Raw genomic sequence first — 12,669 nt, forward strand, 5'->3', positions numbered from 1 at the left:
CAATTCTTAAATGGGAATACTTGAAATATAGCATTAGAAAGTATTCAATTAAATTTGGTAAAGATTTAAACAGAAAAAGAAAAGCAGAAGAGACAATGGTGATTTAAGATCTTATGTCACTTTACAGAAAATTAAGTTGGAGTGATGAGGATAAAGATGCAATAAATAAATTACAATCTAAATTAGATGAGATATAGATAAATAGGGCAAAAGGTGCTTATGTAAGTTCCAGAGCAAGGTGGATTGAAGAAGGAGAAAAGAATAGTGCCTTCTTTTGTAACTTAGAAAAACGTAGACAGGAATATAATGCAATTAATAGTCTTATGATTGATGGAGTGGAATGTTCTGAGACTAAGAGAATAACACAAGAAGTATTTAATTACTATAGATATATAGTAATCTTTATAAATCTTCACATACAGAACAAATTACTTCATCTTTTTTTTGAAAAAGTACGAAATCTGATTCCTGTTATTGGTGAAAATTTTAAGGAAATCTGCGAAGAGCTAAGAATCTCTGAATTTGATATTGCTATCAGAAATGGCGTCTGACCGCGACCCAGGCCCAGACGAACTTACAGCTAAAGTTTATAAACATTTCTGGGAGGATTTAAGACTTCTGTTGTTCCAGGCGGTAGGAGAATGTGTTAGAAGGAAGGAACTCATGGAAACTATGAAACAAGGCGTAATTAAACTAATCCCAAAACCTGGTAAAGATAAGAAAAATATAAATAATTTAAGACCTAACAAACATTCTGGCAATGAGGTTAAAAGCGGGCTTACCCGGAATAATTAGTCAAACTCAATCCGGCTTTCTCAAAGGTAGATCCATCCATAACAACATCCGCCTGGTTCTGGACCTGATTGATTATAGTCACTTAATAGAATATGATGGTTTTATGTTGTTTTTAGATTTCCAGAAAGCATTTGATTCTGTGGATCATCAATTTATTGTTAACACTTTGAGACATTTTGGATTTGGAAATAGTTTTCTTAGTATGATCACCATGTTAAACACCAACATTAACAGCTGTGTGTTTCTGCCTCAGGGCATATGCCCCAGATTCAAAGTAGAAAGAGGAATCAGACAAGGTTGCAGTATTTTGCCTCTATTATTTATTATAGTCATGGAATTACTAACATTAACAATTAATAACTCTAATATAGAAGATTTGGAAATAAATAACCAGAAAATAATCATTAGCCAATTTGCTGATGATGCAACCCTCTTCCTAAAAAAATAAAGAACAAATTCCTCTAGCTCTAAAGGAAATAGAGTTGTTCTCTCAAGCCTCAGGGCTGCAGCTAAATATAAATAAATGTGCAATTATGAGTATCCATAACTGTTCTGATTCTTCGGTTTCCAATATTCCAGTTAAAAATGAAATTAAGTATTTAGGAATGTGGATTACTAAATGTCAAGCTACTAGCGTAAGAAAAAAAATTACAAGACATTGATAAATGTGGCAAAACCTTAAATAATTGGCTTCAGAGAGACTTGACATTGTTTGGTAGAACATTAACAAAAACTGAATCCTTATCCAGGCTGATGTATCCTGTATATTCATTAGCCATCCCTCCAAATCTCATAAAGCAGATTAATAGAATAAATTTTAACTTTATTTGGAAAAACAAACACCATTACATCAGAAAAAGAGATTTGCTAAAAAAATTATGAGGAAGGTGGTAGTAAGGCAATTGATTTTGAAATCATGAATAGCACTTTAAAAATTAGATGGCTTCAGTCCCTTTTAAAAAATGGTGATCTTATTTGGTTTATTGTACCGTCATTCATATTTCAGAAAGTTGGAGGTATTGAGTTGTTATTGAAATGTGATTTTGAATTATCTAAACTCCCCCTAAAACTCTCTGCTTTCCATCAACATGTTTTGTTACAGTGGAAACTGATGTTCAAACACAACTTCAGCCCCCATAATGTCCCACTGTGGAACAACAGAGCCATTCTATGTGGTAGAAAATCTATATTCATGAAAGATTGGTGGAATAAACAAATCTGGTCAATTACTCATTTGCTGGATGGAAATGGTGAAATTCTCAGTTTGGAGGAATTTAACAGAAAATATGGAACTGTTCGTTCATTAACAAATTATAAGAAAGTATTACGTAGCATCCTTGATGTCCTTTTTTTGTCAGTTAAAAACAATTTATCTAATTTCTCTATTGGAAGACTCCACAAGATTCAAATTGAGTATGTGAACATTAGAGGTAATTAATGCAACAACAGGTTTTTGAACCAGTATTCAATAAATAACATGTACCCAGGAAGAACAAAAAGCACAGCTCTCTTACAAAATTTTAACAAATCTATGAGAGTCAAAATAAGGACAAATTATTTGAAATTTCCAATTCCTCCCAAACATAAAGAACTACTTTTTAAAATTATAAATAACGTATATCCTTCAAATCAATTCTTAAGAGAGAGATTTAATTTTAATGTAGAGAATAGTGGTTTTTGTACAACTCAATTGGAAACAACTAAACATTTGTTTTATGAATGTAAAGAAGTATTAAACTTATGGGATCAACTTCGTAACAATCTGTCTTCTAAAACAATAAATTTGGGTTTTGTTTTCTTACAAAATATTACATTCAGCTTATCCATTAAAGAAAAAAATCTGGAATTTTTAGTCAATGTTCTGATTATTGTAACAAAATATTATATCCATAAATGTCGATATGCAAAATGCTCCCTCTCAATCAATGCTCTCAAAAATGAACTTTTTTTCTTTTTTAAGTTGTCTAAAAAAGATGCAGAATTTAAACGCAGTAAAGTTGTATGATTTAATGGAAGATTTTTAGTTTGTAGCCTCCTAACATGTCTTTTTTTTTAGTCCTTTTATTTCATCATTTAATTACCTTTCTTTCTTTTCATTATTTCTGTTAATTTAGTTATTTTCAATAATTTTTAGTCTTCTCTTGAACCTTTGCAATCAATGTAAATTGTAAACATTAGGAGTTGTGATTTTTGATATTTGTCTTTGTTTTTGACGAATTGTTGTGAGTTTTGTCATTGTTATGCTTATATACTAACAAAAAGAAAAAGAAAAAAAAAACCTACCCACGTGTCAGCACTTCCACAAAAAAACAAAGCAGTTAAACCTGCTATTGTAATGAGGTTTACAAACAGGAAACATAAGAATGAACTCCTAAAACAAGGGAGGAAATTAAAAGGATCCAATGTTTTATATAAATGAGCATCTTACCAAAATTAACGCAGATATAGCAAGACGAGCACATTTTCTCAGGAAACAAAAGAAAATACAGTCAACATGGACCTCAAACTGCAAGGTTTATATCAAATTAAACGGTTCACCGGAGGAAGCCAAGGTACTAATCATCAGACAAATTGAAGAGTTGGATAAATATCAGTGAAACAGGACAACCAGGCAACTTCTGATCAACTTTCTGGAATCCAGTAATAAATTGAAAATATACACATGAATATAGAAACAGATATTGACCCAGACAACAATTTTCTTGATTTGAATGACGACTGCCATTACTTCTGACGATAACTATAGTCAATGCTTTAATTCAGATTCAATATTATGGAGTCATTGGCATCATCATTGATTTGTGACTCGGTGAATAATATCTCGTCATGTTTATTTTTATTTTTCTCTTATTTTGTTTGTTTTTTCTATGGACCTTTTTGTGCTTGAAATAAAGATACGATTGATTAATTGATTAGTCTTCTTGAAAGATAGTCCCTGAGAACAATTCTTAAAGATATAACCAGTGTTTTCAGAAAAGTTGAGCTGACTGTCCAGGAATGACTCGAGGTATTTAAAATTTGCCACAGTTTCAACAGGTTGGCCATCAAGTGAAACTGGAATCACTTCAGTTCTTGTTTATCTCAATTAATTAGCTCTACTTCCTTAAGAAAATGAAAAGGTATGTTCTTTTGTGAGGGAATGCATCTTATACTGTTCCAGTAATACCAGAATTAATAATAAATAATAAATATATTCTGGTATTCTGATTTAGTAATGTAATTAGATTATTTGTGTTACGACCGCCACGCAACTAGAGGCCGAAAAAGCCGAAAAGATGCGACTGAGGAGCAGATTTAGAAGTATACCAAAAGCTACAGAATTTGCTAAAAACTGAGTTGCCCTTAAGTAAATAAAATAAATAAGTTCAAATACATTGTGAGAGTGAAACTCCTTCCTATAGGTGACAATATATCACAATTTCAAAAGAAAATAAAAACGGAAGTATAGGAAATAGCGCCCCCTTCACTTCCGGATTGCAATGATCCCATTTCCAAATAAGGTGTGAGTGTGAGTGGTCCGTCTCCGCCCCTTTCTGTTTTCTGCAGCTAGGTCCTTCTCGTAAAAAGTGAAGTTCAAACCTTTAGAAAGCCTCACACTCGTGAGACAGAGAGAGAGTGAGAGAGAGAGCACGTGTGTGCGTGCGTCTGTGTGATCACACGCGCACACTGTGTATGATCATTGACATCACCAGCCAGTGACAAAATAGTTTATTCATGACTATTTATAGATAATTTCTAGTTTATAAACTAGAAGTTTTATATCTTCCCTTGTTATGTTGTATATTATAGATAGAGATTTGTTATGAATGCTGCGGAATGAATGTGGTTTTCGTAAGACAGAGCCTTATCTCATACAGCTCTTAGACAGTATGAGCATCTCAGTTCCATCAGTGGACCAAATAAAACAAAGACAGGCGGTTAAAGAATCCTCTATTTAATTAATCCAAGTTGTTAAAACACCATGCAGAGCAGCACTGAGCTACATTTACATTAGGGAGAGCACAGAAGCTTCAAACATAAGGACATTACATAATACATCATTTATACACTTTGAGTTTGTTGAACACACACGAATACTCGCAGATAAATCAGGATATCCACAGATGGTGCTCGGTGAGGTGATTACTGAGTTGATGATCGGACGTTGATGATAACGTTGGTGCTGTTTTTCCACTTCGGTCCTGCTACGTCTGGAACGCATCCGTGTCGCACTGGTCCGTAAAAGCCGTCTCTAGGTTGTTCAGCGGGATAGCAGTTTGCGTGTCGTCCGGCTCTCTGGTTGTTCTGGAGAATGGCTGCAGATGACATGTGTTCCTCCCCGAGGGAGAGGAAATCCTCCAGAACATATCTTTTATCTTCTTCCTGAACTCCCTGCGCATGAGGCAGTACAAAACCGGGTTCAGGCAGCTGTTGGTGTGCGCCAGGCACACGGTGACCGGATGGAGGTATGTGTGCACCATGTAATAGGCTTTATCCCAGTTGACCACATTCAGTTTCACCAGAACACCCCAGAAGGTGATGGCGTGATTCGGCATCCAGCAAATGAAGAAGGAGAGGACCACGATGGTGACCGATCGGGTCACCTTGGCGCTCCGTTTCACCTGATTGTTGTTCATACTGCGCAGACGGACGAAACGCAGCAGCAACAGGTAGCACACCGTCACTATCAGCATGGGGAACACAAAACCTACCAAAACTTTTTGAAGGTGGTGAAGCAAAAGCCAAGGCTTGCCGTCTGGGAAGCCCATTAGACAGAGTCTCACCCCCGCCACCCTTCTTACCGTAGAGAACACTGCGGTTGGCAAAGAGGCCGTCATGGCGCAGAGCCACAGTCCGGGAATCACCCAGTGCACCGGGCACACCCGCTGCCGGGTCCTGTCCTTCAGAGCAGAAGCCACGGACCAGTACCGAGTGACGCTCATGGCTGTGAGGAAAAACACGCTGGCGTACATGTTCATCACCGTCACTGTGAGAATAATTTTGCACATGGCGTTTCCAAAGGGCCAGCTGAAATCCAGAGCTATGTCCACCGCCCAGAACGGCAAAGTGAGCACAAACTGGAAGTCCGTCACCGCCAGGTTCAGGATGAACAGGTTGATACTGGGTCTCTTTCTCCGGCCCCTGCGCGCTTTCATCAGGAAGAACACCAGCAGGTTCCCCAGGAGTCCCGCAGCGCACACGACCGAGTAGACGGTGGAGATGAGAATGCGCAAAGTCGGAGATCCATCCGCTGGCACGTCAACATTATTCAGGCAGCTGGTCCGGTTCTGCTCCACCGAGGATCCGTTCCACAAAGTCGTGTTGTTGTGACTTCGCAGCGCTGCCATTCTGTCCGGTAACAGCTGTGAGCCTCACCTCCTGCGCCCCCACAGAGCACACTCTGTCTGCGTGGTCAGGTGAACAGAGACCTCGATGGCCATCTCCTGAGTGGGGTTCTCCACTCAGGAGGAGCTTCGCAGGGAGACACTTTGTTTCCAGTCTGTACCCGACTAATGAGCCTGGACGTACGCCTTGACCCAGGCGCTGCGCGTTCCCGAGGAGGCAAGTGCACGATGGGAGACTGACGTGTCTTTTTCAGGCCAAAACCAAGTTGTGGCTGTGGCAAGCCGTTTTAACATAAATTCGGTTTTACCGCCCTTACATTCCAGATATCTCAATTTGTTTTTGAGACGTTTTAGCGATTTAAGATATCTCCAATTATATTTCGAGCTTTCAGATATCTAAAATTGTAATTTTGACTAGTCATAATTGTGTTGAAGATATCTTAAATCGCAATTACGGATATGTGTCCCGTATATCTCAAATTATATCTCAAATTACGTCCAATGACGTAATTTGAGATACGTCACTGGACGTATCTCCAGTGACGTAATTGGAGATATCTCAAATTACGTCCAGTGACGTAATTTGACATATCTTGAAAGGAATTTTGACTAGTCAAAATGTAATTGAAGATATCTCGAATTATTATTCTTACTAGATATCTGTATGTAAATACAGATATCTTAAATTATCATTCCGGATAGTCAAAATATAGTTTTGTAAAGTCAAAATGCATTTTTAGATATCTGGAATGTAATTACGGATAGTCAGACGAAACCGAATTTATGTTAAAATGGCTTGCCATATTGTGTCTGCCTGAACTAAAAAAAAGTCTGTCTGCCCTGTGCTGTGCTGAGGAGTAATAATGTGTTAACAACATGTTAAGAATTATGTAAACCTTCAAATTTACTGAGAAAACAGATTGATATCACACAAATATAAGGCTTAAATTGCAAAGGTGTAAATAGTGTTTCTTACTTTGTTAAAAACAAAAAAGTATTGAGAATAAATCAGACAAACTTGCAAAAACTAATTTGTCTGAAATATCCATAGTTAACTGTCTTCTTAAATTCCTGAAACACTCACAGATGATTATGAATTTGCAGTATTTGATTTCTCAATTTCTAAAACAACTTTGTTTGTATATATCTAAGACCTTTGTAGTTTCATTTTACAGCCTGTTTGAGAACATTTGTATAATCACTACCCAAATCACATACATTACTCATATCTTTTCATTTTCTAAAGCTTTAAAAAATGAAAAGATATGGGCCAGTAAAAGATGTTACACTCATTTCTTTTTGGGTAAAACACAATAATGGTGCTTCAACTTAAAAAAAAATTAGTTCATTTCACATCAAATTTGTCAAACTTAATTTATTTACTTTTGCTTAACACAACAACTTAATAAACTTTTTATATTTACTTTTTTTTTTAATTTAATTTGATTACTTATAACAAATAAGGTCAATTTTTTAGTTGGATCACCTGGTTTCTTTTTTCAGTGCTTCTCCAGAAAAGCTGATCACATCCTGCTGCTGCTGTCACTGGGCCTCACAAAGACACACATGGCAAACAGGATCAGTCACTGCTAAGAGTCATTGAGAATGATTATTAACCCAAGTTTTTGGACTGCCAGAGGAAGCGGGAGTACCCAGTGAAAACCCACATATGCTCTGAGAGAACAAGAAATTCCATGCAGAAAGATCCCAGGTCAAGATTTGAAACAAGACCTTCTTGCTGCACAGTAAAAATAGAGCTAGAAACTGCTCTATTCATAAACAATGCAAACAGGATTTCTAATACTCTGTATTACAAATACAGAGTATTAGACCTAATTAGCAGGTCAATTAGGTCTGCTAATTGACCTGCTTGTCAATTAGCAGGTGGAGCAACAGAATCCAACATCCTGGTAAAAACCAGACCTTGTCCTACACTATTTGCTTCCTTCAGAGGGTCTGGACTTTCAGCTGCTGAGAAATGATTGCTTCCTGGAGGCGTGGACTCTGTTGAAGTCTTAAATTTGACCAAATCACTAACATTTGCCCGGGACTTGTGTAATGCGCTAGTTTTGGGGAGGGGTTGTAAAAAGGTTCATTCCTGCCTGAATGGCTGATGCTGTGACCTTGCTGCCAGAAACTGACACCTGGTATAAATCTTCTTCAGAATTAAAAGGAAAAACATTCAGAGCTCTGGAAAACTACTGAAACCTGTTGCTTTTTTCCCTTAGCAGTCTCCAACTTCAACAAACCCCTACACCTCAACCACACAGTCGCCCGAGACTGCAAAACCCGACACACCAACCTGTGCACCGCTTGAATTGATTACAAGAAAGCCTATGACTCAATGCCACACACTTGGATCATTGAATGATTAGAGATGTACAACATCAATAGGACTCTAAGAGCCTTCATTGCAAACTCGATGGGGCTGTGGAAAACCACCCTTGAAGCCAACTGCAAACCACTTGCACAAGTGTCCATCAAATGTGGCATATACCAAGGAGATGCTCTGTCCCCACTGCTGTTCTGCATAGGCCTGAACCCCCTCAGCCAAATCATCAACAAGACTGGCTACGGATACCGACTCAAGAATGGGGCCACAATCAGTCACCTCCTCTAAATGGATGACATCAAGCTGTACGCCAAGAGCGAGCGAGACATCGACTCACTGATCCACACCACCAGGATCTACAGCACGGACATTGGGATGTCATTCGGACTAGAGAAGTGTGGTCGGATGGTTACAAAGAGAGGGAGGGTCGTCCGCATAGAAGGGGTCAGGAAATCCTACCAATGGCTGGAGAAAGCTGGACTCAAGGACAGCACAGAGGCACTCATCCTGGCTGCACAGGAACAGGCCCTAAACACCAGAGCAATAGAGGCTCAGATCTACCACACCAGACAAGACCCAAGGTGTAGGTTGTGCAAGGGGCCCCTGAGACAGAACAGCACATAACAGCAGGGTGCAAGATGCTGGCAGGGAAAGTGTACATGGAACGACATAACCAAGTGGCGGGCATAGTATACAGGAACATCTGTGCAGAATATGAACTGGAAGCCCCGAGATCAAAGTGGGGAACACCCCCAAAGGTGGTGGAAAATGACCGAGCTAAGATCCTGTGGGACTTCCAGATGCAGACAGACAAGATGGTAATGGCGAACCAACTGGACATTGTGGTGGTGGATAAAGAACAGAGGAAAGCCAATGTTGTTTTGTGGTCAAATTTTAATAGTTGAAACACCAACATCGAATCCATTGTTTTTCAGCACTGGTCTTCAGGGCATATTGCCTTGCAAGTATTAGGCATTTCCATAATTAGGCACACATGACTTTAATTGATGGCTGATTAACAGGGTTTTGCTGAACTGAAAACATGCAGGTCAGTTTGATTGAGGACAAGGTTTGGGGAAAAACTAGTAATCTAAATGTTCAATCAATGTAAGCTGTTTTTCACACCCCTTTCCCTCCACCGACCACCTCTCACCCCTCACCTGAGCCATCTACCCCTCAACCTCCCTCCCCTTTTCTACTCTCCTCCTCTCCTCCTTTGGCTCTGGATGAAACAACTTTTTATTTTTTGTGAGGGTTATAATTTAAGCCAGTGTTGTGTTCAAGACCACCTAACCCGAGACCAAGACAAGACCAAGACCAGAGTGTATCGAGACCGAGACAAGACCAAGACTTTTAGGGTCCGAGACCAAGTCAAGACCAAGACCGAGGGAAGTCAAGACCGAGTCAAGACCAAGACCAGCGGCCCGTGCTACATGACACAATAAAATGTAAAATATGATCAAAATTGCTTCTCAAAATAATCTGAAAGATCCATATTCCCATAAAAACACCTAGATATTAAATACTAAATACATTTTACCAATATTAAATATTCCATTTCTGTGCTACAATGTGTGATGGTTTCTTGCCATCCTTAAAAACATAACGTCCTGGGCATTTGCCCATATTGCTCATGTAATAAACCACCACTGTCTGCACCATTAAACATAGCAATTGAGGCAATGCCCTGACGGTAAATAACGCTCAACTATGAACACTGACCAAGGAGCAACAAACAAGAAGTAACCGAACAGAAGGCGCTCATCGTGACTGTTTTCACTCTCTATCCCAGTACATGAAGCCAGGTAGTCTGACACCCTGGCAGACATTACAGCTGCCACTTTAAACAAAAACAATCAAAGAGCAATGTGCATGCTCTGCGTGCTCTTTCGTTCTTGTGTTTTAGTTATTTGTTAATTTAAATATCAATGTACATAATTAAATAAAATAATGATTCAGTGTACACAGAGCATTACAAGAACAAAGAACGGGTGTTCTGTCAGGTCAGATCGTCATACGCTTAACACGAACTCACGGTGTTCTGTCAGATCAGCATACGTTGTCAGATAGTCGTACACTTAGCTCAGACATGCGCTGTCATTACCATATGATTTTATTTAATCAGCAACATAGAATCATGACATAGATCATCATACACTTGGTTATTAACAGTTGTATGGCATCCAGCTGCAGCCAGACCTGCTTTAAATACACTTTTAAACCACAACAATGCATGTATATCTATCTAGTTATCATATTATGTCATATTATAAACAATTTAATTACTTATTTTCGTCATAACTTGTTGCGTATGCTGAACTGACAACTCCACTGACCATCGGACTTCTTAATGCGCATGCGCTGGCATGGTACTCACTGCATGTACGTATGCTATTTTGACAGCGTATGGCTATTTGATAGAACACCGGCTACATCTGTCAGACGCGTCATTACCATAAGATTTCATTTAATCAGCAACATAGAATCATGATGTAGATCGTCCTACACTTTATTAACAGTTGTATGGCATCCTGACTCCAGCTGCAGCCAGACCCTGCTTTAAATACACTTTGAAACCATGACAACACATGTATATCTATATAGTTATCATTGAAAACAATTTAATGACTTATTTTCGTCATAACTTGCTGCGTATAGTGAACTGACAGCTGCTGCTCGCCAGTTTGAACCCAGGCTAACTGATCAAAATTACAGTGAAACTGTAAATAAATGGTTTCGCTATGCGCCAGACCAGGAGGGAGGCATTGAAAGGCAACCAAAGGGACCGCAAGAAGACTGAAATGAAATAAAATCTTTAAGCAATGCCATGTTGTTGTTTTTAAGTCTGTGTGACCACATTTTAGGACCTTAGGTAATGTAAGGTAATTTTGGATTACATAATACTCACCAGAATTATGCATTTAACACCAGTAAAAGAACCTTTAATTGTATGTCAAACCTAAAGGTGTACATGAATCAATGATTCTCTAACTTAGATTCAAATAAGATCAACCCAAATTTGTAATAAGATCCACATTGAGATGATGGTTGAATAAATATTGATTCCTAACTGATTCAATGTAATAACACATATATGCATGTAAATTGACATACAGATTATGGTTGAATCAACATTGATCACTAGAAATATGCATGCAGATCCACGTTCAGATGAAGGTTGAATCAACGTTGACTCCTAACTGATTCAATGTAGAATACACACAAATATGCATGCAGATCCATAGTCAAATGAGTGTTGAATCAACATTGATTCAATGTAAGATGGACAGAAATATGTGTGCAGAACCACTTTCAGATGATGGTTGAATCAAGATTGATATAATGTCAGTTATGGTTGAAACCCTAACGTTGATTCACATACAAGTCACCGACCACTTTCAATGTTGATTCAATGTTTCTGGTTGACATTGATTCAATGTTGTTTCAATCATTCTGTGCTATCTGGGTGGATTCGACATTGGCATTTAATTTATTTGATATCAACCAAAAACAACACTGATTCAATGACAGTTTCAACGTTAGTTAATTGGCTAGAGTTGAATGGTTGTTTTATAGTTGATCCACCGTCAGTTGTCGACCTCAACCATATTTCAACCTTTGTGATCATAATTCAACATTTAATTAACATCTTTTGCAAACAAGCCAACAGCGAAGTGGCTGTGTGGTTGGGCCATCCCACTCATGTAAATGGTGGGGGTGGACCGCTCTACTCCTTTTAGTACGTTGTAGATGTTTTTGTGTCAATATATCCCACGCAAACAGTCAGTGAGAATTGTTATGAACAAGTAAGAAAATGTACAGAAAGGAATCAGCACCAACTATCCTCTACAGTGGTTAATTTAAAACCTGATAACCCCCGCTCAGTAACGAAATGCTCTGACCCAGAGTGCTGATGAGGAGGAGGAGGAGAGGGGAAGGGGTGTGGCAAAACAGCTGATATTGATTCAACATTGATCAGATGTTGATCAGACAAACGCATTTCAGTCATTAGATTTCAACCACAACATTGATTCAATGACACAGTTTCAACGTTAGTTACTTGACTAGAGGTGGATGGTTGTTTGATTGTTGATCCACCGTCATTTGTCGACTTCAACCAAAAATCAACCATTAATCAGACTTCGGCATTTCAGTCATCAGATTTCAACCACAAAACAACATTGATTCAATGACACAATTTCAACAGTTTGATTGGAT

The 12,669-nt window shown here is 38.4% G+C and overlaps 1 protein-coding gene across 1 annotated transcript; it reads right to left on the bottom strand.

The window, feature by feature from the left end:
* Positions 1-4,713: 4,713 nt before the first annotated feature.
* On the bottom strand, positions 4,714-6,303 carry LOC106912343 (relaxin-3 receptor 1-like). Its single transcript, XM_014979161.2, has one exon. It carries the CDS (start codon positions 6,120-6,122, stop codon positions 4,980-4,982), a length of 1,143 nt encoding a protein of 380 aa, XP_014834647.2. The 5' UTR covers positions 6,123-6,303; the 3' UTR covers positions 4,714-4,979.
* Between the last annotated feature and the right edge of the window lie 6,366 nt (positions 6,304-12,669).

The sequence above is a fragment of the Poecilia mexicana genome, unplaced genomic scaffold (genome assembly GCF_051168715.1).
Source record: "Poecilia mexicana isolate PSO_F unplaced genomic scaffold, ASM5116871v1 scaffold_6, whole genome shotgun sequence".
Taxonomy (NCBI): domain Eukaryota; kingdom Metazoa; phylum Chordata; class Actinopteri; order Cyprinodontiformes; family Poeciliidae; genus Poecilia; species Poecilia mexicana.